The sequence below is a fragment of the Pelophylax lessonae genome, assembly GCF_965119305.1.
Source record: "Pelophylax lessonae genome assembly, chromosome: 5".
Lineage (NCBI taxonomy): Eukaryota > Metazoa > Chordata > Amphibia > Anura > Ranidae > Pelophylax > Pelophylax lessonae.
In genome coordinates this window covers 542,654,171-542,671,555 of record NC_138772.1, presented here as the reverse complement: position 1 = coordinate 542,671,555, position 17,385 = coordinate 542,654,171, and the positions used below count along the sequence as shown (strand labels likewise).

At 45.1% G+C, this 17,385-nt stretch overlaps 1 protein-coding gene across 2 annotated transcripts in view; it reads right to left on the bottom strand.

Annotated features, from left to right (window-relative positions):
• The window catches only part of SLC45A4 (solute carrier family 45 member 4), a 151,072-nt gene that overhangs the window by 3,972 nt on the left and 129,715 nt on the right, over positions 1-17,385 (bottom strand). For both annotated transcript variants that reach the window (XM_082257404.1, XM_082257403.1), the window contains 3 exons: positions 14,507-15,570; positions 8,572-8,671; positions 5,780-5,991 (listed from right to left, as the gene is read on the bottom strand). In XM_082257404.1, coding sequence (XP_082113530.1) covers positions 5,780-5,991; positions 8,572-8,671; positions 14,507-15,570 — 1,376 coding nt within the window. The remainder of the gene's footprint in view (positions 1-5,779; positions 5,992-8,571; positions 8,672-14,506; positions 15,571-17,385) is intronic.

Genomic DNA, 17,385 nt, shown 5'->3' with positions numbered 1-17,385 from the left:
TTCAATAATATTTTAATACCTTTTACATCTATTTACACATATCACAGTGAAAGTGCAACATTGAAAAAACCCACTTTACTTCATTTGTAAAAAACTTTGCAATGCTTTCTACCAAAATTATAATTTTAGTATTGTTTTAAAAAGGACAAATTACAGAATAAAATGCACACTTTTTATATGCAGCAGCACTATTCATGTTTAACCACTTCTGGACTGGAAGGTTTTGCCCCCTTAATGACCAGGCCATTTTTTGCAATTCGGCACTGCGTTACTTTAACTGACAATTGCGTAGTCGTGCGACGCTGTTCCTAAATAAAATTGACGTCCTTTTATTTCCCACAAATAGAGCTTTCTTTTGGTGGTATTTGATCACCTGTGCAATTTCTATTTTTTTGAGCTAAAAAACAAAAAATTAGCGACAATTCTGAAAAATACAGAAAACAATATTTTTCACTTTCTATAGATTAGAGTATTTTGATTGGTTTGTGCAAAAGTTATCGCTTCTACAAACTAGGGGAAAGATTTGTCTTTTTTATTTATTTATTTTTTTACTAGTAATGGCGGCGATATGCGATTTTTTTGCGGGACTGCGACATTGCGGCGGACAGATCGGACCCCTGAGAGACATTTTTTACACTTTTGGGGGGGGGACCAGTGACATTACTACAGTAATCAGTGCTAAAAATATGCACTGTTACTGTAATAATGACACTGGCAGGGAAGGGGGTTAACCCACGGGTGATCAAAGGGTTAGGTGTGAGCCTAGGGGGTGTTTTCTAACTGTATGGGGGAGGGAATTGTGGAATCAACACAGAGACCTGTGATCCTAAATAGAAGGATCACAGGCGCTCTGTGTTCATTCCAGAGAGAACCACGGTCGGCTGTGTTTACAACAGCAGATCTTTGTTCTCTCTCAGCGGGGAGCGATTGCGGGTGCCCAGTAGCAATCGCGGCCCCGTGGATTGGCTTACCCGCTTCCTAATGGGGGTGGGCGACCACCTTCGACGGCGCCCCCAGGAGTCATCCTGCGAACTGCCGTACAGGTACGATGGTTCGCGCAGCCGAGTCAGCCTGCCGCATTATATCTGCGGCGGGCGCCCGGCAAGTGGTTAAACTAACAGTGCTCAAATAGGACAATATTCACAAAAAGAAAGCCTTGTTTGTCCTTAAGAAAAACAAACAATGTATGTATTACATTGTTATCTTAAAGGAGAACTGCAGCCAAAGGAAAAAATAAATAAAAAAAAAAACCTTCAGCAGCCAGAGATATTGTTGATTCCCTAAATCTTTTAAGGAGTTCAATTTTAACAAAAGTCTGTATTTGCTATGGAATAATTTATTAGTACAGCACTCACATGTGTTGTGTGGGCAGCCATTTTAACTATGGGCAGATGACTAGCACTAGTTTCTTCCGAGATATGGATGACAGAGACACTCACACACACACCGAAAAACACAAACACTGACACACACCTTGTCAGTAGATGTACTGTTCTAATCCTCCTCTTGTGCTCCGTGGATCACTGGATGAAAGTCCCAGCTCACTCTTCTAACCAAGTACAGGAGCCTCTGGACACGCCCCTCTGCCCTCCTCCTTCACTTGCTCAACCACAAAAGCACAGATCCCCAGCCTCCGGACACGCCCCTCTGCCCTCCTCCTTCACTTGCTCAACCACACAAGCACAGATCCCCAGCCTCTGGACACGCCCGTCTGCCCCAGCCTCTGGACACACCCCTCTGCCCTCCGCCTTCACTTGCTCAACCACACAAGCACAGATCCCCAGCCTCTGGACACGCCCCTCTGCCCTCCTCCTTCACTTGCTCAACCACACAAGCACAGATCCCCAGCCTCTGGACACGCCTCTCCGCCTTCACTTGCTCAACCACACAAGCACAGATCCCCAGCCTCTGGACACGCCCCTCTGCCCTCCTCCTTCACTTGCTCAACCACACAAGCACAGATCCCCAGCCTCTGGACACGCCTCTCCGCCTTCACTTGCTTAACCACACAAGCACAGATCCCCAGCCTTTGGACACGCCCGTCTGCCCCAGCCTCTGGACACACCCCTCTGCCCTCCGCCTTCACTTGCTCAACCACACAAGCACAGATCCCCAGCCTCTGGACACGCCTCTCCGCCTTCACTTGCTCAACCACACAAGCACAGATCCCCAGCCTCTGGACACGCCCCTCTGCCCTCCTCCTTCACTTGCTCAACCACACAAGCACAGATCCCCAGCCTCTGGACACGCCTCTCCGCCTTCACTTGCTTAACCACACAAGCACAGATCCCCAGCCTCTGGACACACCCCTCCGCCTTCACTTGCTCAACCACAGAAGTATAGATCCCCAGCCTCTGGACACGCCCCTCTGCCCTCCTCCTTCACTTGCTCAACCACACAAGCACAGATCCCAGACTCTGGACACGCCCCTCTGCCCTCCCCCTAACTTGCTCAACCACTCAAGCACATATCCCCAGCCTCTGGACACACCCCTCTGCCCTCCTCCTTCACTTGCTCAACCACACAAGCACAGATCCCCAGCCTCTGGACACGCCTCTCCGCCTTCACTTGCTTAACCACACAAGCACAGATCCCCAGACTCTGAACACGCCCCTCCGCCTTCACTTGCTCAACCACAAAAGTATAGATCCCCAGCCTCTGGACACACCCCTCTGCCCTCCTCCTTCACTTGCTCAACCACTCAAGCACAGATCCTCAGCCTCTGGACACACCCCTCTGCCCTCCTCCTTCACTTGCTCAACCACTCAAGCACAGATCCCCAGCCTCTGGACACACCCCTCCTCCTTCACTTGCTCAACCACACAAGCTCAGATCCTCAGCCTCTGGACACGCCCCTCTACCCTCCTCCTTCACTTGCTCAACCACACAAGCACAGATCCCCAGCCTCTGGACACACCCCTCTGCCCTCCTCCTTTACTTACTCAACCACACAAGCACAGATCCTCAGCCTCTGGACACGCCCCTCTGCCCTCCTCCTTCACTTGCTCAACCACACAAGCACAGATCCCCAGCCTCTGGACACGCCCCTCTGCCCTCCTCCTTCACTTGCTCAACCACACAAGCACAGATCCCCAGCCTCTGGACACGCCCCTCTGCCCTCCTCCTTCACTTGCTCAACCACACAAACACAGATCCCCAGACTCTGGACACGCCCCTCTGTCCTGCCTTCTCTACATTCTCAAGCAGTGATCCTGAGCCTCTGAACAAGCCTCCCACCCTCCGCCTCCACTGCACTCTAAAGCATAGATTCCCAGCCTATGGGCACGCCTCTCCACTCTCCTGCTCCGCCCACTCAAGCACAGAGCTCTAAGAAGAGATTAAAAAAAAAAAAAAAAAAACTTTCTGAAGACTCTGACGATGATATCCCAGGGGTCATTGGGAGCAAACATCGTCATTCGCCTAGGCGATAAGAGCTGGAAGTTAAGCAGGAGAATAAAAAAAAAAAGTATGTAGAAAGCCAAAATATTTTTTTTACTATCCAAAATTATTACAGGAAGGGGACAGGATTGTACTAAGGCAGTGATGGCGAACCTTGGCACCCCAGATGTTTTGGAACTACATTTCCCATGATGCTTTAAGCGGAGTTCCGCCCCCCCCACCCCCAAAAATTTAAAGTCAGCAGCTACACATACTGTAGCTACTGACTTTTAATATTAGGACACTTACCTGTCCTGGAGTCCAGCGATGTCGGCACCGCAGCTGATGTTTCCATCGGCTGTTGGGTGCTGCCGCCGCCATTACCGGTCAGGAAACCCGGCAGTGAAGCCTTGCAGCTTCACGGGCGGGTCCGTACTGCAAATGCGCGAAGCAGGCTGCGCATTCGGATTGGCTCGGTGGCGGGGGAAGGAGGAGGGGGCCAAACTTCCGAGGGACGGCGCCGCTGCGCCGTCTCCCGGAAGTGGGGAAGGGTACCTGTCAAAAACAGGTATCCGTTCCCCCCTGAAAGGTGCCAAATACGGCACCGGAGGGGGGGGGAGCAAATGAGCGGAAGTTCCACTTTTGGGTGGAACTCTGCTTTAACTACACTGCAGAGTGCATGAGCATTATGGGAAATGTAGTTCCAAAACATCTGGGGTGCCAAAGTTCACCATCATTGCACTAAGCAGAACTTTAAAAATAGATTGAAGGTCTGCTTTAAGTAATGACAAAATTATCGCCGAATAAACAGGCTCATGGCAGAAATGTGAAAATTGCTCTGGTCCATAAGGGGTAAACAGGCGTGAGAGCTGAAGTGGTTAACAGTACTGCAATCTCTGAATGCTAAAATGTATCAACAGAAGATCCAAGCACTTTGCACCAAAAATTTACATGTGTTTTTGTTTACACATTCCTACTGAAAGGGTCATCTAAGGCCCCTTTCACACTTATGCGACTTGTCCTGCGACTTGGGACTGCAAAGTCGCATGACACGTGGTACTCCATGATTTCCAATGAGTACTGTTTATATTTGCACGACTCCAAGTCGCAACTAATTCAAAGTAGTCCCTGCATATTTTGGACCGACCTTAACCACTTCTGGACCGGAAGATTTTCCCCCTAATGACCAGGCCATATTTTGCAATTTGGCACTGCATTATTTTAACGGACAATTGCGCGGTCGTGCGAAGCTGTACCCAAATAAAATTGATGTCCTTTTTTTCCCACAAATAGAGCTTTCTTTTGGTGGTATTTGATCACCTGTGTGATTTTTATTTTTTTGCGCTATAAACATAAAAAGAGCGACAATTCTGAAAAAAAAAAAAAAAAAACAATATTTTTCACTTTCTGCTATATAACATTCCCAATAAAAAAAAAAAAAAATGTAAAGATCAAAATGTTTTAACATTTTAGGCCAATTTGTATTCTGCTACATCGCAATAAGCGTATATTGATTGGTTTGCGCAAAAGTTTTTACATCTACTAACTACGGGAGAGATTTATGTCATTTTTTTTTTTTTTTTTAACTAGTAAAGTGATCTGCGATTTTTAGCAGGACTGTGACATTGCAGAGGACAGATCGGACCCCTAACTGTCATTTTTGACACTTTTGGGGGGACCAGTGACATTACTACAGTAATCAGTGCTATAAATATGCCCTGTTACTGTAATAATGACACTGGCAGGGAAGGGGTTAACACTGTGGGTGATCAAGGGGTTAAATGTGTACCTAGGGGCGTGTTTCTAACTGTATGGGGGTTGGACTTGTGAAATGACCATAGAGACCTGTGATCCTATATAGAAGGATCACATGAGCTCTGTGATCATTCCAGGGAGAAGAACGGTCGGCTGTGTTTACAACAGCTGACAGTCCTTCTCTCTCAGCGGGGAGCGATCGCGGGTGTTGGGCGGCAATCTGAGCCGCCTGCCCCATGCATCGGAGTCCCCGCTGCCGAGTGGGGGCGGGAGCGCACCGGAGAGTCCCCGCTGCCGAGTGGGGGCGGGAGCGCAGCGGAGGCGGCGCGCACTCGCCCCCTAGCTACAGGCGCGCAACAGGAGGGCTGCCTTGCTGCAGTTAATCGGCGGTGGGCGGTCCGAAACCGGTTAATGTGTTTTCAGGTCCATAGACATAGGCATTGCTTCAACTCCAATCAAAATCGCGGCAAAAAAAAAAAACTGCGGTAAAATTGCGTGACTTTTAGGTCGCATAAGTGTGAAAGGGGCCTTAAAGACATCTCCGACTGGGAGAAACCACCAGTGTTTTTGAGTTAGGGTCATCGTGTTCGGTCTTGTAAATGCTAATATCCCATCTCTTACTAATGAACCGAGAAATACCCCTTACCTCTTTCATTTCATGGTACTGTCCCAGCAGGGCATATGGGCAGTATGAAATACTCATCGACACTATCCCCATGGTGCTGATCATAATCATGGAGACGTAGACATTGGGGAAGATGAACATCACTGTTGTGCCAATGGAGAAGCCAAGCGTTCCTAGGATGTAGATGATTCTGATGCTGAGGTCATAGTTATCCAGGTACTTCTGTAACAAGGCTGCAAAGAACACAGATAAATGGCGTGTAAGGAATCATACTTGCAGAGGCACCATGACAGCGTTGTGTGGCCCGTACCCATACTGGAACGTGTATTTAAAATTGGTTCAAATAGGCACAGTCACCGAGTCCATGCAAGGCTAAGTGACCGCGTCTTCCTAAAGGTCCCCTCCACTACTTATACTCACTTTTCCAGCACTCTCTCTTAGCTCCTTCCCTAACCACTTCTGGACCGGAAGGATTTGCCCCCTTAATGACCAGGCCATTTTTTGCGATTCGGCACTGCGTTACTTTAACTGAAAATTGTGCGGTCGTGCGACGCTGTACCTAAATAAAATGGACGTCCTTTTTTCCCCACAAATAGAGATTTATTTTGGTGGTATTTGATCACCTGTGCGATTTTAATTTTTTGCACTATAAACAAAAAAAGAGCGGCAATTCTGAAAAAAGAGAAACAATATTTCTCACATTCTGCTATATAAACATTCGCTAAAGAAAAAATTAAAAATCACTTTTTTTCTTCATTTTAGGCCAATTTGTATTCTGCTACATATTTTTGGTAAAAAAAAAAAAAAAAACAAAGAAATCGCAGTAAGTGTACTTTGATTAGTTTGCGCAAAAAACTAGGGGAAAGATTTAAGTAATTTTTATTTATTTTTTACTAGTAATGGCGGTGATCTGCGATTTTTAGCAGGACTGCGACATTGCAACGCACAGATCGGACCCCTAACTGACCTTTTTGACACTTTTGGGGGGACCAGTGACATTACTACAGTAATCAGTGCTAAAAATATGCATTGTTACTGTAATAATGACACTGGCAGGGAAGGGGTTAACCCAGGGGTGATCAAAGGGTTAGGTGTGAGCCTAGGGGAGTGTTTTCTAACTGTGGGGAGGAGGGGCTTGTGAAATGACCATAGAGACCTGTGATCCTATATAGGGGGATCACAGGGGCTCTGTGATCATTTCATAGAGAAGAATGGTCGGCTGGGTTCACAACAGCTGACCGCCCTTCTCTCTCAGCGGGGAACGATCGCAGGTGCCCGGCCGCAATCTCGGCTGCCGCCCCCGTGCATTGGCAATCTCGCTGCGTGCGACAGATGTAGTACTAGTCAAGTGTTAGGTGTGCATTATGGTCTAATATGAATCACATGAAGCGAAGGTGTTTAACCTCCTGCCGACTGCCCACCATAGTATTACTGCAGCAGGGCCTCTCGGCTGTGCAAAACCACATAGTACTACGTGATTTCATGCAAGAGATCTCGGCGGCGCTCCCACTGTGTTTAGACACATCGGGAGGCGGACCGCGGGAGGAGTGGCCGCGAATGCCGCCGGCCTCCCACGATCATCAGATAAACTGACAGAAGACCCGCCTGCTTATGTAAACAAAGCAGGCGAGTCTTCTGTCACACAGGCAGAGAGAGATCAGGAGTTTCAGCTAAGCGAAACCATCTGCCTGTCACAGAACCCCCCCCCCCCCCCCACAGTGAGCAAGCATATTTAGGCATACATTAACCTCTTTGATCACCCCAGTGTTAACCCCTTCCCTGCCAGTGTCATTTATACAGTAACAGTGCACAATATTTAGCACTGATTACTGTAGTAATGTCACTGGTGCCCAAAAAGTGTCAAAAATGTCAGTTAGGGGTCCGATCTGGCTGCCGCAATGTCGCAGTCCCGAACGCTGATCGCCGCCATTACTAATAAAAACAAAAAATAAATAAAAAGTCCAAAAATCTTTGTAAATGCTATAACTTTTGCGCAAACCAAATTAAAATACGCTTTTTGGGATTTTTCTTTACCAAAAATATGTAGCAGAATACAAATTGGCCAAACTGATAAAAAAATTAAATTTTTAAATTTTTTTATTGGGAATATTTTATAGCAGAAAGTAAAAAAGATGGCATTTTTTTTTTTTTTTTTTCAGAATTGTCGCTCTTTTTTTGTTTATAGCGCAAAATTTAAAAACCGCAGAGGTGATCAAATACCACCAAAAGAAAGCTCTATTTGTGGGAAAAAAAGGACATCAATTGTATTTGGGTACAGCTTCGCACGAGATGTCTCCGCTGACACCCGCTGCCCCATAGGGATGCATGGGGCATCCGATCAGGTCCGCCTGAAAAACTGACAGGCGGATCGGATTGCTCGTGTGAAAGGGGCCTAAGTGTACAAAAAAACGTGCATGTGAATACACACTAAAAAGTGCACTTTAGGGTGTGCTTTTAGTCCATCCCCCAAAGGGGTAGGACCTCTACCCTGATCCCTGGGGCACAAGGCTCCTGACAGGGACAAAGGGTTTACATGGGGCCTGGCAGACCCCGTTCTTCTAGGCCTGCCGAAGCCGACCCCGAATACTTGGTCAAGGGGCTCTCCCAGAGAGAGACACTCCAGAGGCAAGGGAGGAAGGAACCTAAGGGCCACACATTTTCCACCTAGACGTCAGGGTAAGCACAAGGACTCACACCCTTCCCCTGAGAAAAACACACACAAAAGTGACAAAACGTGGGAGAAAAATGAAATAGAAAATAAAAAAGTGTCCGTGTCGAAACGTGCATTGGCCTACAGCCTGACAGCCAGTTACCTGAGCAAACGGCAGCAGTAGCAGCGTATATCACCAGTCCCCAGCAGCCCATCTGCACACCGGCGTTGTAGTTATGGAGTTCCGTTGAGTTGGTGAGAGCCTAGAGGAAGAACAATCAGTGTCAATCAGTTCATTAACACAACTGGGAATGATACGGATATCCTGCACATGAATCCCAAACTCCATCCTGGAATAGTCATGTGACCAAAAGCCAATGTAGATAAAGAAGCAGCCAGTCTTAAAGCTGAACTCTAGGTATGGTTTTGCACTGTAGTTACCTTGGTCCAGCTTGGCCATTGTAAGTATACAGGCATACCCCACTTTTAAGTACACAATGGGACCAGAGCATGCATGTAAAAGGAAAATGTACTTAAAGTGAAGCAATACCTTTTTTCATTTCTCAATGCATGTAAATACACTAGCTCCATAGGAAATCTTGGTTAGCTTGACATGGCACTGCTCCCAAACTATAAGTGACAAGGACACCAAGCTTGGGGAGCATGTTAAGGGGATCCAGGACTATGATATGGTAAATTACCTAGGCAAGCTGGCCAGCCACAAAATAGGATATGTTGTAGTCCTGGTCCCCCTATTGGTGCTCCCTAAGTTTGGTGTCCCTGTCACTTATGGTTTGGGAGCAGTGCCATGTCAAGCTGACCAAGATTTTCCATAGACACCAATGTTAAAAACTGGGAGTAGTGCCATGCCAAGCTGACCAGGCTGTGTCTGTACCCGCGAGTGTACGTAAAGTGAGTGTACGCAAAACAGGGTATGCCTGTACTTATTCCATACTGGGCCCATCCATGACATTTCTTCTGACATTTGTTGCTTACAAGTTAAAATCAGTATTTTTGGCTAGAAAATTACTTGGAACCCCCAAACATTATATATATGTATATATATATATACATACACACACACACCCCCGTGTTTCCCCGAAAATAAGCCCGGGTCTTGAAGTCATTTTGGCTACAAAAAATTAATTAGGGCTTATTTTCGGGGGATGTCTTATTTTTCCCGTCTCCTCTCCCCCTCTGCCTCCCTGACCACTCAGGAGTCAGCATCTCTGTATTCCCCAAAATAAACCCTGGTTAAAGTCCTTGTAAAATCATTTAATCTGCTCTGTAAATGAATTATATAATGTCCAGTGTGTGTCTTTATGTAGCAACGTAGAAAACACCTTATTTACAGCGCTGCTGGGCACTCACATGACCTGCTGGAGCTCTTCTTTCCCGCTCTGAGCACTGCCGTTGGAGATGCCGAGTTCCCGGCTGGCGTCAGCCCTGCTCCGAGCAGAGCTCCAGTGCGTCACATGCGTGCCCAGCGGCGCTGTAAATAAGGTATTTTCTACAATCATGTTACATAAAGACACACACTGGACATTATATAATCCTTTTACAGTGTGGATTACATGATTTTACAAGGATTTTAACTAGGGCTTATTTTCGGGGTAGGGCTTATATTGCACACCATCCTGGAAAACAGAGATAGGTCTTATTTTCGGGGTAGGACTTATTTTCAGGGAAACACGGTATTTATATATATACAGTAAACCCCCCTCCATTGCGGGGGTTACGTTCCGGACCCAGCCGCGAAAAGTGAAATTCCGTGAAATAGAAAAACCCTATTAAAATGCATTGTAGGCATGATTTTTTTACTGTCACTGTACGTGTAAAAGCATTTTAAGGTCTTTAAACACACTTTTAAAACAATAGAAACTCATTTAAACACATAAAAGATACTGAGAGACATAGCAAGAGCTATGGAAAACACAAAAATATTTCATTTTTAATGATTTATATAGTAAAATAACATTACAAAAAAAAAAAACGTTAATTACCGGGACCGCAAAAACTGAACCGCGATGGAGCGGGGGATTACTGTATATATATATATATATATATATATATATATATATATATATATGTGTGTGTGTGTATATATATATTTTTTTTAGCAGAGACCCTAGATAATAAAATGGCAATCGTTGCAATATTTTGTGACACACTGTATTTTCGTGAATTTAAAAAAAAAACAAAACAGTAAAGTTAGGCCAATTTTTGTGCATAATGCGAAAGATGATGTTACGTTGAGTAAATAGATACCTAACATGCCATGCTTTAAAATTGCCCACGTTCGTGAAATGGCGACAAACTACAGTACTTAAAAATCTCCATAAGCGACGCTTTAAGGGAAAGGGTTAACCCAGAGGCGATTCAAAGGGTTAAATGTATGCCTAGGGGAGTGTTTTCTAACTGTGAGGGGGGGGGGGGGTGGGCTTATTGGATCAACACAGGGACCTGTGATCCTAAATGGGAGCAGACGAGCTTCCCCTCTCGCGAATCGCCGCGCCCCCATGTTTGCTTCCCAGTAGCAACATATGGGTAAGGCGATTTACGCAGCCGAGGCAGCCTGCCCCAGTATATCTGCGGCGGGCAGTTGGCAAGTGGTTAAAGAATGCACCTCTGAGTGCACCTCTTGCTGAAGTACACCTAAAAAATGTATTAATGTAACTTTAAAAAAAAAAAAAAGGAACAACCCAAAATAAATTCTTCTCCTGACGATCGCAGCGATACCACATATGTGTATGTTCGTTGTTGTTTGTACCCGTCGTACAGCCCAGAAACAATAGTGCGCATTTTGCTTTTTTATTTAGATTTTTTTATCCTACCTAAAACACACTGAGACAATTTAAAAGAAAAAAAAAATAAAATCCTGTCCCAAAAAAATACTGACCCTGACATTGACCTTTGACCCTGGCATTGACCCAAACACTAACCCTGGCACTGACCTATATTTTTTTTTTTATTTATTTTTTACACTCATTTTTTTTTTTGCAATGAGAGAGATACAATGTATCTATCTGCTCCATTCAGAGAGAGAAAAACATGAGGTGGGCTTCACAGTGACTGAGCACTCTTTTTTTTTTTTTTAGTCCGCGGTGGTGCAAAAACCTAGAATGAAAAAACCCCAAAGTGTACAAAAAACATGCATGTGACCACAAACTAAAAAGTGCTCTTAAGGGTGTGCTTTTAGTTCACCCCCTGAAGGGGAAGGACCTCTACCCTGATTCCCCGTGAGGCTCCTAACAAGGACAAAGGGATTCCATGGTTCTGCCTAACCAGAAGGCCTGGCAGATCCAGTTCTTCTAGGCCAGCCAAAGCCGACCCTGAATACTTGGTCAAAGGGCTCTCCCAAAGAGAGACCTTCGGGAATGCTGAAAAAAATAAATAAATATATATATGTATATTCTAATTTCTGTTATAAAACATGTTCAATAAAAAAAAAAAAAAAAAATCGAATTTCTTCATAAATTTAGACCAAAATGTATTCTGCTACATGTCTTTGGTAAAAAAAACAAAATCCCTATACATGTATATTATTTGATTTGTGCGAAAGTTATAAAGTCTACAAACTATGGTAAATATATTGGAATTCACGCAGCTTTAGACGCTATACTGTAATAGCGGTGATCAGTGACTTATAGTGTGACTGTGAGAGGGTGCCGGACAATCTGGCGCTAACCGAGACTATCTGGGAGGGTCACTAACATCACTAGTGACACTAATACAGTGATCAGTGATAATACAGTACTAATGACACTGGCTAGGAAGGGGTTAACATCTGGGGGTAATCAAGGGGTTAACTGTGTGCCTAACAATGTGTAATGTGAGCTGCTTTTACTTTACAATCTGTCTGTTTTTTCACCCTACTTTGCATGGAGAAAAAACAGCCAGATCACTGATCCCTGTACACAGTTTTGTGTCTTTGTAAACACAAAACTCTGTGTGTGATTGGACACAGCCAATCAGCTGACTTCAGTCAAAATCATTGGCTAAAAGCAGCTACCAAACTTGTGCTGTGTCCAAACACAGTAGGTGTTGGCAAGGGGCGTATGTATGCATGCCGCTAAGCCTGGAAAAAAGGGCCGCCGTACAGGTACGTGATTGTGCCTGCACCTGCCGCCTGCTCACATTATATTTACTGTGAGTGGTCGGCAGTTGGTTAAAAAATTTAACAATTTTATATGTGGGCAAATTAGGGAGAGTTATTGCCAAATCCACTGATGCATATTGAAGGCATTAAATTTGATCTAGACATCAATAAGTAAAAAAATATATAATAATAATAATAATAATATTATATATATATATTAGGGATCGACCGATTATCGGCAAAGCCGACATATTGAGGGCCGATCTGCACTTTCCCCGATATATAGGAATCGGCCCCGGAGGTGACCGATATTGCCGATATTTTGGAAAGTGCTTGTACCGGAGTGATGCCTGCAGCTAGAGGCATCACCCCGGTACCGGCATCCATAGCCGACAGTTGGCTGTCTTGTAATGACAACCGATGCGGCTGAGAAGCCGCTCGGCTGTCATTACAAGGAGCGGGAGGGGACATCCCCCCCCTCCCGCCGCCTTTCGCGGTTCGCCCGAGTCTCCTGTCCCACCGAGAGACCCAGGCAACCAGCCTGCACGGCCGCCAAAGACCCGATCAAAGCCGCATTCGGCTCTGATCGGGTCTCCATGTAAAGACCCGGAAGTGATGTCATGACATCACTTCCGGGTTCTCAGCGCCAAATTAAAAAAAAATGACAGCATTCAAAACAGTCAAACTTGGCGTTTTGAATGCTTTTAAGTGCAGAGGAGCGGTTTGGGGTCTTTTAGACCCCCAGATCCCTCCACAACAGTACCTGTGTAAAAAAAAATAAAAATAAATTGTTTTTAAATGTCCGAATATATCAGCCGATATTGGTCGATATCGGTATTGGCAATAAAAAAACGATATCGGTAGATCACTAATATATATAAAAAAAAAAAAAATATATATATATATATATATATATATATATATATATATATATATATAATATAAAGGAACAGGATTTTTTTTAGATTGCCAACACAATTGTTATAAAAACATTTAAAATGTTATCAAAATAAATATAGTTTTAAAAATATACATTTCCTATAAAATCATCACAGAGTATCCATGCGGCTACAATATATATGCAGTAACTTCAGCTCAGCATGTTTCGCCAATCACTGGCTTCCTCAGGACACCTTAGAAATACTGCCTGTAAAGTCACTATAGATAGAAAACAATACATAAGTCAAATAAATATATACAACAAATCTAGATGTGTATTTTAATACAACAGAAATACATTATTACTATATTGAATTAAATAAGTGAAATGTACAGAAATGCACATGGATCACTTGGAAGGCTCTCTCAGGTGATCCATATGCATTTCTGTACATTTGACTTGTATAATTATGTATTTTTTTCTATCCATAGTGACTTTGCATGCAGTATTTCTAAAGTCTCCTGAGGAAGCCAGTGATTGGCGAAACAGGTCAAGCTGAAGTTACATATGTATTGTAGCCGCATTGATACTCTGTGATGGTTTTATAGGAAATTGATATTTTTAAAACCGATATTTGTTTTAATAAAATTTTAGATATTTCTATTTCTATATTGTTTTGGCACCTAAAAAATTCTGTTCCTTTCTCTATATATTTTAATTCTTTTGAAGGGATGTAGTGCCTTTAAGTGCCGGTTCACACTGGGGCGACCTGTCAGGCGACCTGGTCGCCTGACAGGTCGCTGTAGGTCGCCTGCCATAGAGAAGCTGTGGACCCGTTCTTATAGGAGCGACACAAGTCGCTCCGACTTAGAGAAAGGGTCCGGAGCTTCTTTGGGGCGACCCGGAGCGACCTGCATTGACTTCAATGTTATGAAGTCCGTGCCGGCCGCTCCGAGGTCGCGGTGAGAGCAGCGCACCGCGACTTGTGAGGTCGCCCCGGCAAGTCGGATCGCTCTAATGTGAACCGGCTCTAAATCTCAGACACCAGGTAATCCTACACTTTAAAAATAAGGCAAAGGTCAAAGGGGTCAAAGCTCTGCTGTATCATATTGCACTTACCTTGGGATCACCTTCAAAGATGACCTGACCCATGAAATCTGTATAGAACACTGCTTCAGCAATAATAGAAAACCAGGTTAGCAAGTGGCAAACGCAAAGACGCATCAGCTCTTTCGGCATCTTCAGCATGGACAGCCAGAGCAGCCTGACAGTTGTCTCAGTCTCTCCTTCCTCACTCTCTGTGTCACCGCTGGAATTGGTGGCCCCGCTCTGATTTCTGTGCCTCTGTCTCTGACGCTGCCTCTTCTGCATGTCGTAAATGTCGTTCATGCTGCGTGAGGATTTTATAAGCAAGATGGCGTTGGCTCTCCTGAAGCGGTACTTGTGGGATCCTACCTTTCCATAATATGAGAAGGTGTACGAAGGCTGACGATAGAACATGTGCCTTCTCCGACGCATGGAGCTCGCGGTGCAGGATTGTTTCATGCCGATTCTGGTGTGCCCGTTCATGTTCTCTGTCTGTAGTGCGTCACCGCCGTTCGGAACTTTGGCTTCATTAATATGATTATCAAGCAACATCTCCTCCTCTCGTTCGTTCTCCCTGAGGAATGCCGAAAGACGGTTGAATTTGGACTTCAGAAGCTCCTGGCTGGTGCTGCGTGGGGTGTTGGGGTATGAACCATCTTGGAAAATGGAGGGTTCGATGTAATGAAGAAACTCAGATTCATATTCCAATGTGGCGTCAGCCATATGCAAGACCGAATCGCTTTTACTTCTTACGATGTCCACATCAAGGAAGTCGAGGTTGAGATCGTTTTCTGACTGCACTTCATCGTGAAAGTTTGTGTAGGGTTCCTCTTCATTAATGACGTTTAACCGAGACATTGGGGCGAGCGTGCTGTTTAATTTTACGCTGGACATGGTGTCCGCTTCGTCATCTATGCGGTCCTGTTGGGGACTGTACTGATCTTCCTCAATACTGAAAAGGTGGAGGCCAACGGACACAGAGAATATAATGGCTGCAAAAAAGAAAAGGACTTGCTGCTGAGATTTAAACAGAGTTCCAAGGAACGTTTGAGTCCAGTCCAGCCCACCAAGCATATAGCCAATTGCTCCACCAAGACCTAGGAGTAAAAAATAAATAAAATAGAAACCATAAACTACAAAGCTAATAACTCTTAAAGTACTACAGTCTAAACTTTTTATTTCTTTAGGATAGATTTAGGACATGGGTTAGTTTGTCAGGTTTTCTAGTGGTCTGTGTCCCGCTGGGGAGACCTACCCTTGCTACTTATCCTGATGCCCATTGTGAGAGGGATGCAAAATGTTGCAACTATCATTGACACTTGTTATTGGGGTGATCTGAGACATGAAGGTGCAGGAATTGCAGTACTTTGAGGTATGCAGATGCAGCTATTGGGGTGATTTGAGCTATGAAGGTGCAGCTATTGGGGTGATTTGAGACATGAAGGTGTAGGAATTGCAGTGATCTGAGGTATGAAGGTGCAGGAAATGCAGTGATCTGAGGTATGAAGATGAAGGTGCAGGAATTGCGGATGATCTGAGGTATGAAGGTGCAGGAATTTCAGTGATCCGAGGTATGAAGGTGCAGGAATTGCAGTGATCTGAGGTATGAAGGTGCAGGAATTGCGGATGATCTGAGGTATGAAGGTGTAGGAATTGCAGTGATCCGAGGTATGAAGGTGCAGGAATTGCAGTGATCCGAGGTATGAAGGTGCAGGAATTGCAGTGATCTGAGGTATGAAGGTGCAGGAATTGCAGTGATCCGAGGTACGAAGGTGCAGGAATTACAGTGATCTAAGGCAGCGGTCCTCAACCCTGGTCCTCAGGGCCCACTAACAGGCCAGGTTTGCAAGATAACTGAAATACATCCCAGGTGATATAATTTGCTGCTCAGTGATTGCAGTATTCTAGTCTGCATCCCCCCCAAGGTAATACTTAAAATCTGCCCTGTTAGTGGGCCCTGGGGACCAGAGTTGAGGACCACTGATGTAAGGTATGAAGGTGGAGGAATTGCAGTGATCCGAGGTATGAAGGTGCAGGAATTGGGGTGATCTGAGGTATGAAGGTGCAGGAATTGTGGTGATCTGAGCAATGAAGGTACAGGAACTGGGGTGATCTGAGGTGTGAAGGTGCAGGAATTGTGGTGATCTGAGGTATGAAGGTGCAGGAATTGTGGTGATCTGAGGAATGAAGTTACAGGAATTGTGGTGATCTGAGGAATGAAGGTACAGGAATTGGGGTGATCTGAGGTATAAGGTGCAGGAATTGGGGTGATCTGAGGTATGAAGGTGCAGGAACTGGAGTGATATGAGGTATGAAGATGCAGGAACTGGGGTGATCTGAGGTATGAAGGTGCAGGAACTGGAGTGATCAGAGGTATGAAGATGCAGGAACTGGGGTGATCTGAGGAATGAAGGTACAGGAACTGGGGTGATCTGAGGTATAAGGTGCAGGAATTGGGGTGATCTGAGGTATGAAGGTGCAGGAACTGGAGTGATATGAGGTATGAAGATGCAGGAACTGGGGTGATCTGAGGTATGAAGGTGCAGGAACTGGGGTGATCTGAGATATGAAGGTGCAGGAATTGGGGTGATCTGAGGAATAAGGTGCAAGAATTGGGGTGATCTGAGTTATGAAGGTGCAGGAATTGGGGTGATCTGAGGTATGAATGTGCAGCAATTGGGGTGATCTGAGGTATGAAGGTGCAGGAACTGGGGTGATGTGAGATATGAAGGTGCAGGAATTGGGGTGATCTGAGGTATGAAGGTGCAGGAATTGGGGTAATCTGAGGTATGAAGGTGCAGGAATTGGGGTGATCTGAGGTGTGAAGGTGCAGGAACTGGGGTGATTTGAGATATGAAGGTGCAGGAATTGGGGTGATCCGAGATATAAGGGTGCAGGAATTGGGGTGATCT